The sequence below is a fragment of the Vulpes lagopus genome, chromosome 12 (genome assembly GCF_018345385.1).
Source record: "Vulpes lagopus strain Blue_001 chromosome 12, ASM1834538v1, whole genome shotgun sequence".
In the NCBI taxonomy this organism is placed as follows: domain Eukaryota; kingdom Metazoa; phylum Chordata; class Mammalia; order Carnivora; family Canidae; genus Vulpes; species Vulpes lagopus.
In genome coordinates this window covers 39551386-39569920 of record NC_054835.1, presented here as the reverse complement: position 1 = coordinate 39569920, position 18535 = coordinate 39551386, and the positions used below count along the sequence as shown (strand labels likewise).

General features: G+C 37.3%; 1 protein-coding gene across 2 annotated transcripts; it reads left to right on the top strand.

The window, feature by feature from the left end:
• The first annotated feature begins 12792 nt into the window (after window positions 1-12792).
• Window positions 12793-18066, top strand: LOC121473619 (keratin, type I cytoskeletal 26-like). 2 transcript variants are annotated; one of them, XM_041726156.1, is made up of 8 exons: window positions 12793-13221; window positions 13865-13947; window positions 14337-14493; window positions 14625-14786; window positions 14872-14997; window positions 15375-15592; window positions 16822-16883; window positions 17666-18066. In XM_041726156.1, the coding sequence occupies exons 1-8, from the start codon at window positions 12793-12795 to the stop codon at window positions 17815-17817; spliced, it is 1389 nt and encodes a 462-aa protein (XP_041582090.1). In that variant the 3' UTR covers window positions 17818-18066. The 2 variants fall into 2 exon arrangements, with proteins under 2 accessions (XP_041582090.1, XP_041582089.1); XM_041726155.1 differs by having other exon boundaries at window positions 16816-16883.
• Window positions 18067-18535: the final 469 nt, after the last annotated feature.

Genomic DNA, 18535 nt, shown 5'->3' with positions numbered 1-18535 from the left:
ACTCATCCTGAAAACCTATGAACTCGACCTGAGATTTAAAGAGAGAACAGCTAGAACACTACAGAAAGGATTCTGTGCTTCTAACAAGTACAACTCATTTTTAGCCACTCTGCACTGAGCAAAATGACTCAAAAGAAGAACTCACCACAAAAGAAAGAATCAGAAACAGTACTCTCTGCCACAGAGTTACAGAATTTGGATTACAATTCAGTGTGAGAAATCCAATTCAGAAGCACAATTATAAAGCTACTGGTGGCTCTGGAAAAAAAGCATAAAGGAATCAAGAGACTTCATGACTGCAGAATTTAGATCTAATCAAGCCAAAATTAAAAATCAATTAAATGAGATGCAATCTGGGATCCCTGGGTGGCTCAGCGGTTTAGTGCCTGCTTTCAGCCCAGGGTGTGGTCCTGGAGTCCCAGGATCAAGTCCCACATCGGGCTCCCTGCATGGAGCTGCTTCACCCTCTTCCTATGTCTCTGCCTCTCTCTATATATATATCTATCTGTGTGTGTGTGTGTGTGTGTGTGTGTGTCTGTGTCTCTCATGAATAAATAAAATCTTTAAAAAAAAAATGAGATGCAATCCAAACTGGAGGTCCTAACGACCAGGGTTAATGAGGAGGAGAAAGAGTGAGTGACATAGAAGACAAGTTGATGGCAAAGAAGGAAGCTGAGGAAAAAAGATAAAAACAATTAAAAGATCATTAGGAAAGGTTAAGGGAAATAAATGACAGCCTCGGAAGGAAAAAACTACATATAATTGGAGTTCCAGAGGATGCTGAGAAGGACAGAGGACCAGAAAGCATATTTGAACAAATCAGAGCTGAGAACTTCCCTAATTTGGGGAGGGAAACAGGCATGCAGATCCAGGAGATAGAGAGGTCCCCCTCAAAAAAATCAATAAAAACCATTCAATACCTCGACATTTAATAGTGAAACTATTTCACTGGCAAATTGGCAAATTGCCAAAGATAAAGAGAAAATCCTTAAAGCAGCAAGAAACAAGAGATCCCTAACTAATATGGGGAGAAATATTCGATTAACAGCAGACCTCTCCACAGAGACCTGGCAGGGCAGAAAGGGTTGGCAGGATATATTCAGGGTCCTAAATGAGAAGAACCTGCAGCCAAGAATACTCTATCCAGCAAGGCTCTCATTCAGATTAGAAGGAGAGATAAAGAGCTTCCAATATAGGCAGAAACTGAAAGAATATGGGACGACCAAACCAGCTCTGCAAGAAATATTAAGGGAGACTCTGTAAAAGAAAGAGGAAGTCCAAGGGAACAATCCACAAAAACAGGGACTGAATAGGTATCATAGTGACACTAAATTCATATCTTTCAATAGTAACTCTGAATGTGAATGGGCTTAATGACCCCATCAAAAGGCACAGGGTTTCATACTGGATAAAAAAGCAAGACCCATCTATTTGCTGTCTACAAGAGACTCATTTTAGATATAAGGACACCTACAGCCTGAAAATGAAAGGTTGGAGAACCATTTACCATTCAAATGGTCCTCAAAAGAAAACTGGGGTAGCAATCCTCATATCACATAAATTAAAGTTTATCCCAAAGACTATAGTAAGAGATGAAGAGGGACACTATACCGTACTTAAAGGATATATCCAACAAGAGGACCTAACAATCATGAATATTTATGCCCCTAATGTGGGAGCTGCCAAGTATATCAACTAATTAATAACCAAAGTAAAGACGTACTTAGATAATAATACACTAATACTGGGAGACTTCAACATGGCACTTTCTGCAAATGACAGATATTCTAACCACAACATCTCCAAAGAAACAGGAGCTTTAAATGACACACTGGACCAGATGTATTTCACAGATATTTACAGAACTTTACATCCAAATACAACTGAATATACATTCTTCTCAAGTGCACATGGAACTTTCTCCAGAATAGACCACATACTGGGTCACAAATGAGGTCTCAACCAATACCAAAAGATTGGGATTGTCCCCTCCATATTTTCAGACCATAATGCCTTGAAACTTGAACTCAATCACAAGAAGAAATTTGGAAGAAACTCAAACACGTGGAGGTTAAAGAGCATCCTGCTAAAAGATGAAAGGGTCAACCAGGAAATTAAGGAAGAATTAAAAAGATTCAAGGAAACTAATGAGAATGAAGATGCAACCGTTCAAAATCTTTGGTATACAGCAAAAGCAGTCCTTAGAGGAAAATACAGCACAATACAAGCATCCCTCAAAAAATTGGGAAAAACCCAAATACACAAGCTAACCTCGCACCAAAGGAACTGGAGAAAGAACAGCAAATAAAACCTACACCCAGCAGAAGAAGAGAGTTAATAAAGATTCGAGCAGAACTGAATGAAATAGAGACCATAGAACAGTAGAACAGATCAACAAAACCAAGAGTTGGTTCTTTGAAAGAATTCATAAGATAGATAAACCATTAGCCAGCCTTATTAAAAACAAAAAAGAAAAGACTCAAATTAATAAAATCATGAATGAAAAAGAAGAGATCACCACCAATACCAAGGAAATACAAACGATTTTTAAAAACGAATTATGATCAGCTTTATGCCAATAAATTAAGCAATCTAGAAGAAATGGATGCATTTCTGGAAAACCACAAACTACCAAACTGTAACAGGAAGAAATAGAAAACCTGAACAGGCCAATAACCAGGGAGGAAATTGAGGGAGTCATCAACAACCTCCCAAGACACAAAAGTCCAGGTCCAGATAGCTTCCCAGGGGAATTCTATCAAATATTTAAAGAAGAAACAATATCTATTCTACTAAAGCTGTTCCAAAAGATAGAAAGGGACAGAATACTTCCAAACTCGTTCTATGAGGCCAGCATCACCTTGATTCCAAAACCAGACAAAGACTCCACCAAAAAGGAGAATTATAAACCAATATCCCTGATGAACACAGATGCAAAAATTCTCAACAAGATACTAGCCAATAGATTCCAACAGTACATTAAGAAGATTATTCACCATGAACAAGTGGGATTTATCCCCAGGATGCAAGGCTGTTCAACACTTGTAAAGCAGTCAACGTGGTAGATCGCATCAACAAGAGAAAAAACAAGAACCATATAACTCTCTCAGTATGCAGAGAAAGCATTTGACAAAATACAGCATCCATTCCTGATCAAAACTCTTCAGAGGGATCCCTGGGTGGCGCAGCGGTTTGGCGCCTGCCTTTGGCCCAGGGCGCGATCCTGGAGACCCGGGATTGAATCCCACGTCGGGCTCCCGGTGCATGGAGCCTGCTTCTCCCTCTGCCTGTGTCTCTGTCTCTCTCTCTCTCTCTGTGACTATCATAAATAAATAAAAATTTTAAAAAAAACTCTTCAGAGTGTAGGGATAGAGGGAACATTTCCTCAGCATCTTAAAAGCCATCTACAAAAAGCCCACAGCAAATATCATTCTCAATGGGGAAACACTGGGAGCCTTTCCCCTAAGATCAGGAACACAACAGGGATGTCCACTCTCACCACTGCTATTCAATATAGTACTAGGAGTCCTAGCCGCAGCAATCAGGCAACAAAAAGAAATAAAAGGCATTCAAATTGGCAAAGAAGAAGTCAAACTCTCCCTCTTTGCAGATGACATGATACTATACATAGAAAACCCAAAAGACTCCACCCCAAGATTGCTAGAACTCACACAGCAAATCCGCAGTGTGTCAGGATACAAAACCAATGCCGAGAAGTCAGTGGCATTTCTATACACTAACAATGAGACTGAGAAGTTAAGGAGTCAATCCCATTTACAATCACACCCAAAAGCATAAGATACCTAGAAATAAACCTAACCAAAGAGGTAAAGGATCTATACCCTAAAAACTACAGAACACTTCTGAAAGAAATTGAGGAAGACACAAAGAGATGGAAAATATTCCATGCTCATGGATTGGAAGAATTAATATTGTGCAAATGTCAATACTACCCAGTGAAATTTACACATTTAATGCAATCCCTATCAAAATACCATGGACTTTCTTCAGAGAGTTGGAACAAATCGTCTTAAGATTTGTGTGAAATAAGAAAAGACCCCAAATAGCCAGGGGAATATTGAAAAAGAAAACCAGAGCCGGAGGCATAAAAATGCCAGATTTCAAGTTGTATTACAAAGCTGTGAACATCAAGACAGTGTGGTACTGGCACAAAAACAGACACATAGATAAATGGAACAGAATAGAGAATCCAGAAATGGGCCCTCAACTCTATGGTCAACTCATCTTCAACAAAGCAGAAAAGAATATCCCCCGGAAAAAGGACAGTCTCTTCAATAAATGGTGCGGGGAAAATTGGACAGCCACGTGCAGAAGAATGAAACTAGACCATTCTCTTACACACACACACACACAAAGATAAACTCAAAATGGATGGAATATCTAAATGTGAGACAAGAATCCATCAAAGTCCTAGAGGAGAACCCAGGCAACACCCGTTTTGAACTTGGCCACAGCAACTTCTTGCAAGATATATCTATGAAGGCAAGGGAAACAAAAGCAATAATGAACTATTGGGACTTAATCAAGATAAAAAGATTCTGCACAGCAAAGAAACAGTCAACAAAACTAAAAGACAACCTACAGAACGGGAGAAGATATTTGCAAATGACATGTCAGATAAGGGGCTAGTATCCAAGATCTACAAAGAACTTAGTAAACTCAACACCAAAGAAACAAACAATCCAATCATGAAATGGGCAAAAGACATGAATAGAAATTTCATCAAAGAAGACATACACATGGCCAACAAGCACATGAGAAAATGCTCTGCATCACTTGCCATCAGGGAAATACAAATCAAAACCACAATGAGATACCACCTCACATCAGTGAGAATGGTGAAAATTAACAAGACGGGAAACAACAAATATTGGAGAGGATATGGAGAAAGGGGAACATTCTTGCACTGTTGTTGGGAATGTGAACTGGTGCAGCTACTTTGGAAATCTGTGTGGAGATTCCTCAAAGAGTTAAAAATAGAACTACCCTACGACCCAGCAATTGCACTGCTGGGGATCTACACCAAAGATACAGATGCAGTGAAACAACAGGACACCTGCACCCCAATGTTTATAGCAGCAATGTCCACAGTAGGCAAACTATGGAAGGAGCCTCGGTGTCCACTGAAAGATGAATGGATAAAGAAGATGTGATATATGTATACAATGGAATATTACTCACCCATTAGAAATGACAAATACCTACTATTTGCTTCAATGTAGATGGAACTGGAGGGTATTATGCTGAGTGAAGTAAGTCAATCAGAGAAGGACAAACATTATATGGTCTCATTCATTCGGGAAATATAAAAAATAGTGAAAGGGAATAAAGGGGAAGGGAGAGAAAATGAGTGGGAAATATCAGTGAGGGTGACAGAACATGAGAGACACCTGACACTGGGAAACGAACAAGGGGTGATGGACAGGGAGGTGGGCGGGGGGTTGGGGTGACTGGGTGATGGACACTGAGGGAGGCACTTGACAGGATGAGCACTGGGTGTTATGCTATATGTTAGCAAATCGAACTCCAATTAAAAAAAAAAAAGAAAAACAGGAGGAAAATTGGAAAATTTAAAAATTCGTAGAAATTAACTAATACTCCTAAATAACCAATGCATAAAAGATGAAATCAAGAGGAAGAATTATTTTTAAATCTTGAGACAAATGAAAATGAAAATTTAGCATATCAAAACTTATGGGATGCAACAAAAGCTTACTACGAGGGAATTTTATCATGATAACCACCAATATTAATAAAGAAGAAAGTTCACAAATAAACAATCTAACTTTACGTATCAATGAACTTGAAAAAGGAGAAATTAAGCCTAAAACTAACAGAAGGAAAGAAATAATAAAGATTAGAACAAAAACAAATGAAATAGAGACTAGAAAAGAAATAGATAAGATTAACACAACTGAGAGGTGGCTTTTTGAAAAGATAAAATCAACAAATCCTTAGCTAGACCAACCAGAGAGAGAAAGGACTCAAAAATTGTAAGTGAAAAAAGAGACATTACAAGTACTGCCAGAAATACAAAAGATTATAAAAGAATACTGAAGCATTAAATGCCAACAAATTGGATAATCTGAAAGAAATAAATTCCTAGAAACACACAACCTCCCAAGAGTAAATCATGAAAAATAGAAAATCTAAGCAGACCAATGATGAATGAGGAGATATAATCAGTAATCAAAAACCCTTTCAACAAAAAGCGTAGGACCAGGTGTTTTCACTGATGAATTCTACTATTTACAGAGGAATTAATGCCAATCCTTCTCAAGTTCTTCCAAAAACTAAGAGGAGAAAATACTTCCAAACTCATTGCATAAGGCAACATCACTCTTATACCAAAGCCAAAGATGCTACAAGAAAAGAAAATTACAGGCCAATATCCTTGATGAATATAGATGCAAAAATCTTCAATAAAATTCTAGCAAAACAAATTCAACAGCACACTAAAAGAATCATATACCATGATCAAATGTGAATTATCCCTGGGATGCAAGAATGGTTCAACATACACAAATCAATAAATATTATATACCACATTAGCAGAAGGAAGGGTAAAAATCATATAGTCATCTCAATAGATAAAGAAAAAGCATTTGACAAAACTTGACAGCTTTTCATGATAAAAACGCTCAACAAATTAGTTATAGAAGGAATGTAACCCAATGTAAAAGGCCATATAAAACAATACTACAGTTAATATCATACTCAATGGTGAAAAACTGAAAGCTTTCCTGCATACTAGGAATAAGAGAAAAATGTCCACTCACCCCTTTTATTCAATACTGGAATTCCTAGCCAGAGCAATTAGACAAGAAAAAGAAGAAGTAAAATTATCTCTGTTTGCAGAAAACAGGCTCTTATATATAGAAAACCCTAAAAGACTTTACCAAAAAACTGCTAGACGTAATAAATAAATTCAGCAAAGTTGCAGGATACAAAATCAACAGTAAAAAACCAGTTACATTTTTATACACTTCTAATAAATTATCCAAAAAGAAAATTAAGAAAACTATCCAATTTATAATAGCATCAAAAAGAATAAAATACTTAGGAATAAATTAACTAAGGAGATAAGAGACTTGTACCCTGAAAACTACAAAACAGTATTGAAAAATATTAAATCAGACACAAATAAATCAAATGACATCTCATCTTCACTATCTAGAAGAATTAATAATGTCTAAATGGTCATATTACCAAAGCAATCTGCAGATTTAATGCAATCCCTGTCAAAATCCCATTGGCATTTTAAAATAATAAATAGAAAAAAATCCTAAAATTCATATTGATACGAAAAAAAAAAACCCTTAATAGCTAAAGCAATTTTGAGAAAAGACAAATCACACTTCCTGATTTCAAAATACATTACAAAGCTAGAGTAAATAAAGCATCATGGAAGACGTAAAGATATGGAGAAATTAGAACACTTCTGCACTGTTAGTGGGAATGCAAACTGGTGCAGCCCCTAACAAAAACAGTATGACAGTTTCTCAAAAAATTAGAATTAAAAATACCATATGTTCCAGCAATTCCACCTCCTGATATAATCAAAAAAATTTGAAAGCATGATCTTAAAAAGATATTTTTCACCCATGATCAGAGCAGCAACTAAAATATAAGCAACAACTAAATATAAGCAACCCAAGTGATCACTAATAATGAACGAATAAGCAAAATGTGGTGCATGCTTACAGTGGAATATTATTCAGCCTTTAAAAGGAAGGAAATCCCGATACATGCTACTACAAGGAGTATGTTAAGTAAAATAAGCCAGTCACAAAAAGATAAATACCATATGATTCCACTTATATAAGGTACCTAGAGCTGTCAAATTCATAGAGAGAAAAAATATAGAATGGTGATTTCCAGGGGCTGGGAAGAAGAGAATGGGGAGTTATTGTTTAATGGGTATGCTTAAGTTTTGCAAGATGAAAACAGTATGGAGATGTATATTGGTTGCACAACATTATGAATGGATTCAATGTCACTGAATCATACACTTAAAAATAGATAAAGAGGGACACCTGGGTGGCTCAGTGGTTGAGCATCTGCCTTCAGCTCAGGGCATGATCTTTGGTCTGTGAATTGAGTCCCAAATCGGGCTCCCTGAGGAGAACCTGCTTCTCCCTCTGCCTGTGTCTCTGCCTCTCTCTGTGTGTCTCTCATGAATAAATAAAATCTTTTTAAAAATAGATAAGGAAATAATTTTATGTTCTGTGTATTTTACCACAATAGAAAGAATAGAGAGCCCAGTAATAAATCCACATATATACATTACCCTAAATTCAACAAAGGGGCTAAGGATATGTAATGGGAAAAAGATAGTCTCTTTAAGAAGTGGTATTGGGAAAACTGAATAGTCACATGTAAAAAGGGCCCCATGTGAAATTGGGCCTCTATCACACACTATACACAAAAATCAACCCAGAATGGATTAAAGACCTAAACATAAGACCCAAAACAGTAAAACTCCTCAACGAAAATATAAAAGATAATATCAAGTGTGTTCAGGGTGGTATGGCAATATTGATGGGAGAAAGCTCCTTGACATTGGTCTTGGCAATGATTTCTTGGATGGGACACCAAAATAAAGGCAACAAAACCAAAATATGTGCAGAATTTTTAAAATAATTTCCAGGAAAGAATCAATAATAGTGATACCCAGCACTTTGAACTCTATTCTAAGCATCATTTAATTCTCAGAACAACTCTATGAGATAGGTACTATTGTCATCCTCTTTTATACATAAGGAAACTAAAGTAGACTGTGGCTAAGTAACTTTCCCAGCATCACACAACTAATAACTGGAGTTGCTGGAATGCTAATCCAGGTGGTCTGGCTCAGAGTCTGTGCTTAACTCCAACATAACACCATGCTATTGAGAACCTCATGATTACAGTTTCCTTCTAGTGAGAGAAGGGAGGAAAAAACTAAGCACATTCTGAACTCCAATCAGTCAAGATTAAGCTGTCATTAGAGTCCCTTATAAAGAGCAAGGAACCTTCAAAGTGACTTTGGTAGTATCTGATTTCATTTCTCAGGTCCACCATTCACTTCAGGGCAAAGTGGAAGTACCAAAACCAGGGAAGCCATTTCGTGGGAAGAATTAGCACACCGGAATCTGATTCTCAGAAAAACTAGATAGCTAGTGATAAAACAAACCTCATTCAGTCTGAGAAAAAATACCATTTCAACTTGGATAACAGAAATGTATAGTGTAAATTTTAAAAAAAAACAGCAAAAAATATTGAAAAACCTAAATGTGAGACAGAAATCCATCAAAATCCTAGAGAACACAGGCAACAGTCTCTTTGACCTCGCCCACAGCAACTTCTTGCTAAACACATCTCCAAAGGGCAGGGAAACAAAGGCAAAAATGAACTATTGGGACTTCATCAAGATAAAAAGCCTTTGCACAGAAAGGGAAACAATCAACAAAATTAAAAGGCAACCAATGGAATGGGAGATGGTATTTGCAAATGGCGTATTGGATAAAGGGCTAATATCCAAATATGTAAAGAACTTATCAAACTCAATACCCCTAAAAACAAAAAAATCCAGTCAAGAAATGGGCAAAAGACATGAAACAGACATTTCTCCAAAGAATATATACAAATGGCTAACAGGCACATGAAAAAATGTTCAACATCATTCAGCATCAGGGAAATACAAATCAAAACTACAGTGAAATACCATCTCGCACCAGTCAGAATGGCTAAAATTCACAACTCAGAAAACAACAGATGTTAGCAGGGATGCAGAGAAAAGGAAACCCTTTTACACTGTTGGTGGGAATGCAGACTGATGCAGCCACTCTGGAAAACAGTATGGAAGTCCTTCAAAAAGTTAAAATAGAACTATGCTATGACTGAGCAATTGCACTACTAGGTATTCATCCAAAAGATGCAAACATAGTGCAATGTTTATGGCAGCAATGTCCACAATAGCCAAAATATGGAAGGGCCCAGATGTCCATCGCTAGATGAATGGATAAAGAAGATGTGATATATGTATACCACATATATTACTCAGCCATCAGAAAGAATGAAATCTTGCCATTTGCAATGACATGGATGGAACTAGAGGATATTATGCTAAGCAAAAAAAGTCAGTCAGAGAAAGACAAATACCATAAAATTTCACTCATATGTGCAATTTAAGAAACAAAACAGATGAATATAGGGGAAGGGAAGAGAAAATAAAATAAGATGAAAACAGAGAGAGAGACAAACCATAAGAGACTCTTAACTATAGGAAACAAACTAAAAGCTGCTGGGGGGAAGTGAGTGGAGGGATGGGGTACCTGGGTGATGGGCATTAAGGATGGCATGTGATGTAATGAGCACTGGGTGTTATAGGCAACTGATGAATCACTAAATTCTACTCCTGAAACTAATAATACACTCGATGTTAACTAAATTGAATTTAAATTTAAAAAATTTTAAAGATATTGAAACGTTTGAAATTAAACACTAAATTTATCATATGATTGTTGGAATAAGATAATGTGATGAATTTCATTATCCTGAGGTGAGCATTTACTCTGCATAGTTTACAGTTCAATTCAATTATTTTGGAGTACCTAGAACATGTGTATTATATGAACATTCTAGTACCTAATAGAGTTTCAAGAAAGGATAATGATATATGGCTGAATATTTCTTACCATGAATAAAAATAACCACACTCAAGGAAGAGATGAATGGGTAGAATTCATTAAGTCTATCCCCCACTTCTGGAAAAGAATAAAATCTATCTAAATTTCTGTAGCAGGTATTAGTGTAGAGGAAATCCATGATTAAGAAAAGTCAAAAGATTTGCCCTGATGAGTAAACAGATGACAGTGTTTTCAGGAGTTAAGCATCATACATTCCAATCCTGCTTGGATATAAAAATGCTTTGTGATCTGTGTTGCCACTTTGCTTCACAGCCAACTCATCCCCGAAATGGTTCTGATAATATATGCTTAACTTGTTCCACAAAAGATTACAAGTTAATTAGTATTTATAAAATACCTAGAGATAAGTAGATTGCATTAATAATACTTTGCAGCTTCATAATACTTCTTGTACAAGTCTCAGGACTTAAAAACTATTACACTGACCCCATATTCTATTTTTCTTGTTTTATTCATGGGAAACTTGGGCAAAAGATTAAAATTGTGACCAAGTCACAACAAAATCAATAACAACTCTCTAGGGCAGCCTTGGTGGCTCAGCGGTTCAGCGCTGCCTTCAGCCCGGGGTGTGATCCTGGAGTCCCGAGATCAAGTCCTACATTGGGCTCCCTGCATGGAGCCTGCTTCTCCCTCTGCCTGTGTCTCTCCCTCTCTCTCTCTCTCTCCCATGAATAAATAAATAAAAATCTTTAAAAAAAACAATTCTTTAAATATAAACTGCATCTCTTATCACACATTATTCTGAAACTGTTGAGATGGTCTGAATTACAGTTTTATATTCATTATCTTAAAATATTTTGGTCAAAAAAATCCAGGCATTCTGGCCCACCAATTATTATCTATCTTTCAGGAGCAATAATGTTGGGTGTTTTCCAAACTATATGATACTCAGAGCATTGAAAAATCTCATTCAGAAAAAAAAAATAGTTTCAAAACAATCTAAACCCATAATCAGTAACTAATCAATTTGTACCATTATATATCATAGACTTGACCCTGTCTGACATGTTCACTTTATTATAATAATTTAAATAATTAACATTTACAAAATGTTTGTGCCCTTCAGACTGTTTTACAGTCACTAATTATTTAAACTACCCAACATTCAGTGTTATTATTTTCATTTGCCCAAGAGGGAAATGAAGCACAACCAAATGGGACGACTTCTCATGGGCATTAAGAAAAGAGAACGAAGAGGCTGCTTACCTATAACAACTAATCTTTCATCTCGAGTACCATAATTATTGGTTTCCTAAGGAGGGATGAAAACACGTCTCTCCTTCATATATCTTACTCCTTAATTATCAATAGGAAATTCCAAAATAATTCTGAATACTTAAAATACATAAATTTAAGCTAAAAGGCAGTATACAATATTTTTGAGGTAGAGAAATGAATTATTTGGAAACTTAGAAGTTTGTTGAATGGATACTCTCCTAGACTAAGCCAAGAAATCTCAATACAAATAGTTTTCTGACACCGCCACATATTCATTAATTTCAGTTAAATTCATAAGTAAAGTGTTGCAGAACTTCTCTTACTTCTGTTTCAGCTTTAAAAAATCAATTAAAAAATTCCCACTACCAACAGATCACTGTATATTGAGAGCATCTGATATTAATAAGAAAGGAAATGCCCAATAAAGCATGAACAGTAGAAATACTCCATCAACATTTGCAGGAAAAAACCACTGGAGATTTCTCATGTGAATTATTCTTTATTATCTAGAGGGGAAAAAAACTAGACTCTCTTCCAGAGGTCAAAAAGATGTATGTTTACTCACATTTAATATTGACCTTTGAAACTATGATTTAGTATTACTTGGCCAGGCACCTTTTCATAGATCAACATACCCTTGGGGCACCTTTATACCTACAGACTGGACACAATTAAAAATCATCCAATTATGAAAAACAACAATTAGGGAGCAAGTAATATTTTATTACAGACTGAAAGTCAAGACTGAAAGAACCTACTGAGACCTATAAAAGGCCAATGGAGATCACTTCTTCACTTCTATGGATGGTGTGCTTTTGCTTTGCTACTTGCTGAGAAAGGGTTGCTCCACTGTACTGTCACCATGTCTTTTCAACTTTCTAATGGATCTAGGAGAGTCTGCTCACGAGCTAGCCCGGGGTGGCTGTCTGGTGGCGGTCCAGGCTTTGGAGCTGGGAATGTGTGCCGTGGATCTGGAGCAGGAAGTAACATTTCTTGTGCTCTTGGGAGCATTTCTTCTGGAGGAGGTTTCTATCATGGTGGTGGGGGTGTCTGTGCTGGTTTTCTTGGAAATGAGCATGGCCTCCTTTCTGGGAATGAAAAGGTGACCATGCAGAATCTCAATGACCGCCTGGCGTGCTACCTGGACCATGTACGAGCTCTGGAGGAGGCCAATGCAGACCTAGAGCAGAAAATCAAGGCCTGGTATGAGAAATATGGGCCTGGTTCTTGCCGGGGACTAGATCATGACTATACTAGATATTTCTCTATCATTGAGGATCTTAAAAAGCAGGTAAGAAATATGGACTTCCATACTTTTACTATAGACGTTGGGTGTACATAACCTAAAAGAGACAAAATATAAAATATAAAGTGCTTAAAATTTTGACATGATGGCAGCCCAGGTGGCTCAGAGGTTTAGAGCCGCCTTCAGCCCAGGGCCTGATCCTGGAGACCTGGGATTGAGTCCCACATCGGGCTCCCTGCATGGAGCCTGCTTCTCCCTCTGCCTCTCTCTCTCTCTCTCTGTGTGTCTCTCAGGAATGAATAAATAAAATATTTTTTTAAAATTTTTTGACATCATGTAGAATTTGCTCACTCTCCATTCCCAGTGCTTAAAGCAGTGTCTTGGAAAAAAAATTATGTAATTAAAGACAAATAGTTTCAAAACATATAACCACCTTGTTGATCTTATATTTAGCTCATATTTTTTTTTTATCAAGAGTATAAAAGTATCTGTAATTGTAAAAACTTATACTTTGCCTCTTAAGCTCTGGCTATTCATTATCTGAAGAAAAAGCCAGATTCCTTTCACATAGAAAAAAATGACACTAAAGCAGATACTTGATGGGTTGTGAAGATAAGAATCACATTGAAATCTGGACTCACCCTTAACTATCAGCACCTAACTATTTTGCACAATCTATCCTATTTAGATTATTTCTGTGACCACTGGTAACTCCAGCATTATACTACAAAATGACAATGCCAGACTGACCGCTGATGACTTCAGGCTGAAGTAGGTGAAAATAACGTAATTAATTATAATAAAGGTAAAATACTACAGTTGGAGTAAAAAAAAAACAGACCTTTTGTTTTAAAAACTGAGATATGAGACTAAATCACTGAAGAAATTAAATGTGCCCTTACAAAAAGAGCTATCATAAATTTTAAACATTTTGATTTAACTACAAAGCACAGTGGATGATAAAAACTGAAGGCACAACTGCTCCAAAACAATCACCCTAAATCAGTAGGTATTCCAAAGTGTATCATCTCTTTGCCGATGCGGTAAGTTTCAGAAGCATGGACAGAACATCCTGTCTTTTGGTATATGAGATGTTGGAGAAAGTTAAGCTTTGTACCTGCCTGGGATTACAATTCTCAAACACTTTACTAACCTTTCAGGTATGAAAACGAACTTACTCTACACCAGAGCGTCGAGGCCGACATCAATGGTCTTCACAGGGTTCTGGATGAGTTGACCCTTTGTACAACTGACCTGGAGATACAGTTTGAAACACTCAGTGAGGAATTGGCGTACCTCAAAAAAAATCACGAGTCGGTGAGGGACCCCACAGGTGGCTTCAGATAGTATCTGATTTCATTCCTCTCAGGTCCACTGTTCACTTCAGAGCAGAGGGGGAATATTGGTCAAAATTCTACCTTGAGTGTTAATACTGACTCCTTTTCCAGGAAATGAAAGTCCTGCAGTGTGCAGCAGGCGGGGATGTGAATGTGGAGGTGAACGCAGCCCCAGGTGTGGACCTCACAGTCCTGCTGAACAACATGAGGGCCGAGTATGAGGACTTGGCCGAGCAGAACCGCAGGGACGTGGAGACCTGGTTCAACGAGAAGGTATGTCTATGGCAAAGCACACACCACGGGTTCGGTTGGTAGACCACTGAGCTGGTCACTAACCCTTCTGATGCTTATGCTACAGAGTGCTTCACTGCAACAGCAGATTTCTGATGATGCAGGAGCGGCCACCACAGCTAGGAATGAGCTGACGGAGCTGAAACGCAATCTGCAAACTTTGGAAATAGAACTTCAGTCGGTCATGGCTACGGTTCGTAGGAGTCCCCACTGATTTGAATGTGTGTGTGCATGTAAAGAGATAAATGTACTTCTAACAAAGTATATATAACTAATCATATATAATTAAATGTGTATAAAATGTGGTAGATCATAAGAACATTGTCCCTAAACATGACTTCTGACTTAACAATCCCAAAACTTAAAAATCAAACTTTTCTCAATGGGGAGAAAAATGTTTGTTTGTTTGTTTGTTTGTTTGTTTGTTTAAAGAATCCTGGCTTACGCTAATTTTTCCATTGAAAAGATTTAGACTTTGTTCAAATGCTTCTTTCCATCTTGAGAATGTTTCAAATATGAACATGCCATTTATCTGTTACCCACACAAGCCTTGCTTTGTTCTTCCTTCAGAAACATTCCTATGAATGCTCCCTGGCCGAAACGGAAGGCAATTACTGCATCCAGCTCCAGCAAATTCAGGACCAGATTGGAGCTATGGAGGAAGAACTGCAACAGATTCGCACAGAGACAGAAGGCCAGAAGCTGGAGTATGAACAGCTCCTTGACATCAAAATATTTTTAGAGAAAGAAATAGAAACGTATTGCAAATTAATAGATGGAGAAGAAAGGTAAATACTAACTTGTGAAAAAAAATCATCTCACATCAACTAGATTTTCTTGGAATCCATGTACACCAGTATCATATCCTAGAACTTCCTACTGTAAGGATCATATTCATCTGTGGTCTCAGGAATTTATTATTGCATCCAAGTTAAATGAAAACAGGCAGCCATATCAAATGTCCAAGTATGTGAGGTGTGTGTGTCTACAATAACACATGGGACACTTAAATACCCAATGTTAAGTAATCCCTGTACTCCAGGGGGAGTGATTCTGTGATTTAAAGTTGGAGCACATTTCCTTTAACAACACACTCTCTATTATTGGTGCTTCACTAGTGACCACATGTGCACCCTGTATGAGGTGAGCTATTACATTTTCATCTGAAAGATGAACAATGACTATTTCATTGGCGAAGTCACCGTAGCTTGGTAGCCAAGAGCAACAGCCCTGGAAATGTAGCCTTGGGTGAATGTGAACACATGGCTTAACCTCTTTAAATCCCAGTTTCCTTATTGGTATGATTATGATAACACCAAAACCACACTTTGTGTTCATGACCATAATGCTTCACTGTGTAGGTAAAGTGGTCATGAGAGTGGCTTGCACGCAGAAGGTACTGGGTAATCATCAGTGTCTGTTACCACTAAATGCTTGCCCATGGTCCATAGCAGGAGTCCATACCATCTCCTGCATCTTCCAAGGCTAGTGTCAGCCCTCTACAATCTATTTGCATAGGAACTCAACAATGATGCTCCCTCCTTGGAACAAAGTGCTCATTACAGCATTCATTATTCACTTCTTCCACTATACATTTCATGCCATGTTCCGGCTAAATTTTTACACTATACTTCATTTTCAGTGGTGTAAACTGATTGCATCATCACTCTATATTTTCTACAGCACCTAGCCCACCGCCTTCTGCATTGTGGCATCCTGAACATCTTCATTGGCCAGATGACTCACTGAAAAGTCAGAGTCAGAAAGTGGAGTCCCCAGATAGTGAGACAAAAGAGATAGCTGGTCACAAGGGGATTTCTGACCATAAACACTCATTTACTCTCTCCCTTCACTATACTGGGGTCATGGAAAGCTTACTTATATGTCTTTTAAACATAAGAGGAATTGAACCCTGTGGAAACCAGAACTCCAAAACTTTTATTCCCGATTCAGTTATTTATGAGCTTCCTCATGAAAGAAAAAAATGCAACAATTACTCTTCTCTTCACAGAAAAAGCAAGTCCACATGCTACAAATCAAAAGGACGTGGGCCCATACATTCTGAAAATCAAGTCAAAGGTACAGAAGGTTTTTTTACTTGGTATAAATCTTTTCAACTCTAGCAATTTTATTAAATAAGTCGCTTATTTGTAAACAATCAAATTGTTCTAAGGTTAATTGCAGTGAATGAAGAAATCAGGGGTCATTATAGCAGCTGGTTTTTTTTTTTTTTTAAGATTTATATATTTATTCATGAGAGACACACAGAGAAAGGCAGAGACACAGACAAAGGCAGAAGCCAACTCCCCAAGAGGATCCCGATATGGGACTCGATCCCAAGACCCCAGGATCACACCTTGAGCCAAAGGCAGACGCTCAACCACTGAGCCACCCAGGTGCCCCATTATGACAGCTTCTTAATGGTTGCATTTTTATATTCCTGTAGAACAGGCATTGTGAAATTTCTGAAATGGAGACTCAATCCCCAAACATTTTTCTTACCTAGAACCTATTATTTTCCCAGTTTCAATTCTTTGGTGAAAGAGCTACTGTATTTTAAACCACAAAAGTAGGCCAAGTTGGCATTTAAAAGAAGACATTACTTGCCTCAGGCCAGTACTGACCTGATAATTAGGTTGCTTTAATCTACATTTTACTTAAACTTTCAAACACTCATTGTTCTAAAAGACAGTGGTAAATATAAGATAGTTCTGGACCTTGCTGAGCAGTCTTCAAACACAGTCTTATATCTCAATTTACTGCAAACTTGCAAACACTATTTTTTAGAAGCATACCATTGTGACTAAGTACCTTTCAGCCTATTAAGAATGAGTACTAAATTTGCATTTATTTTATTTTAGACTCAAAAGAAGAAATTGTTGTCAAAACAGTGGTTGAGGAACTAGATCAACTTGGTAATGTCCTTTCATTGAGGGTCCATTCAGTTGAAGAAAAATCCTCTAAAATAAGCAACATTACAATGGAGCAACGAGTGTCTTCTAAAGCACCGTAGTGAGAAAACAAGTTATTTTAAAAAAACAAAACAAACAAACAAACAACAACAACAACAAAAAAAACCAGAGCTTGCCTTTGCAAAATCCCACTGGCCAAATAACCCAAGGAAATAATTCATTTCTGTTCTTAAAAATGCAAAGGCTAGAATTTGTTTTCCTTCTCTTCTTTTTCTCATGTTCTTTCCATGTAATCATTCTCAGGAGTAAGAAAAATCTTGTTCTCATTATTTTGTTTCTATTTCAGGGTACTTTTTTGGCACTCATTAAAAATTTTTGTTGCAAATTATTTCTGATGAATCTGGTGCTTTTGAATTTCTATAGTTGATCCCAACGTGACAGTACTAAGGGTAGATTGGTAAAATAAAGTGCCTCACACAGTCACATTTACTTCAGTTCATGGTTAGATAAATTGGATAGAGCACCAGACCTAATCTCTGGTCCCAAATCGGCCCCTGATCAATCATATAAATAACTAGATCTCCTTGGGCTTGGGCTTTTTTGGATGGAAAAGAAGAGTATCCCCATTGATCACTAGGATTTGTTCACCCTTATAATGGCCTTTCTGCATAGGTGTTCAGTTAACATGAGTTTGGTGAATTTGAATTTCGATAGCTATTTTTCCATTTTGCAGTACATTCATCTCTCTGCTCCAACCCCAGGGGAGAAAGCTTACTGGTTCAGAATAGTGGAAGAATTCTCAAAAACAACAACAAAAAT

Excerpts from the sequence above, each read along its gene's own strand:
- LOC121473619 (XM_041726155.1), top strand. The coding sequence starts at position 12,793 with ATGTCTTTTCAACTTTCTAATGGATCTAGGAGAGTCTGCTCACGAGCT. Across the intron at positions 13,222-13,864 it reads TTGAGGATCTTAAAAAGCAG|ATTATTTCTGTGACCACTGG; the intron begins GTAAGAAATATG and ends TATCCTATTTAG. Across the intron at positions 14,494-14,624 it reads TCAAAAAAAATCACGAGTCG|GAAATGAAAGTCCTGCAGTG; the intron begins GTGAGGGACCCC and ends CTCCTTTTCCAG.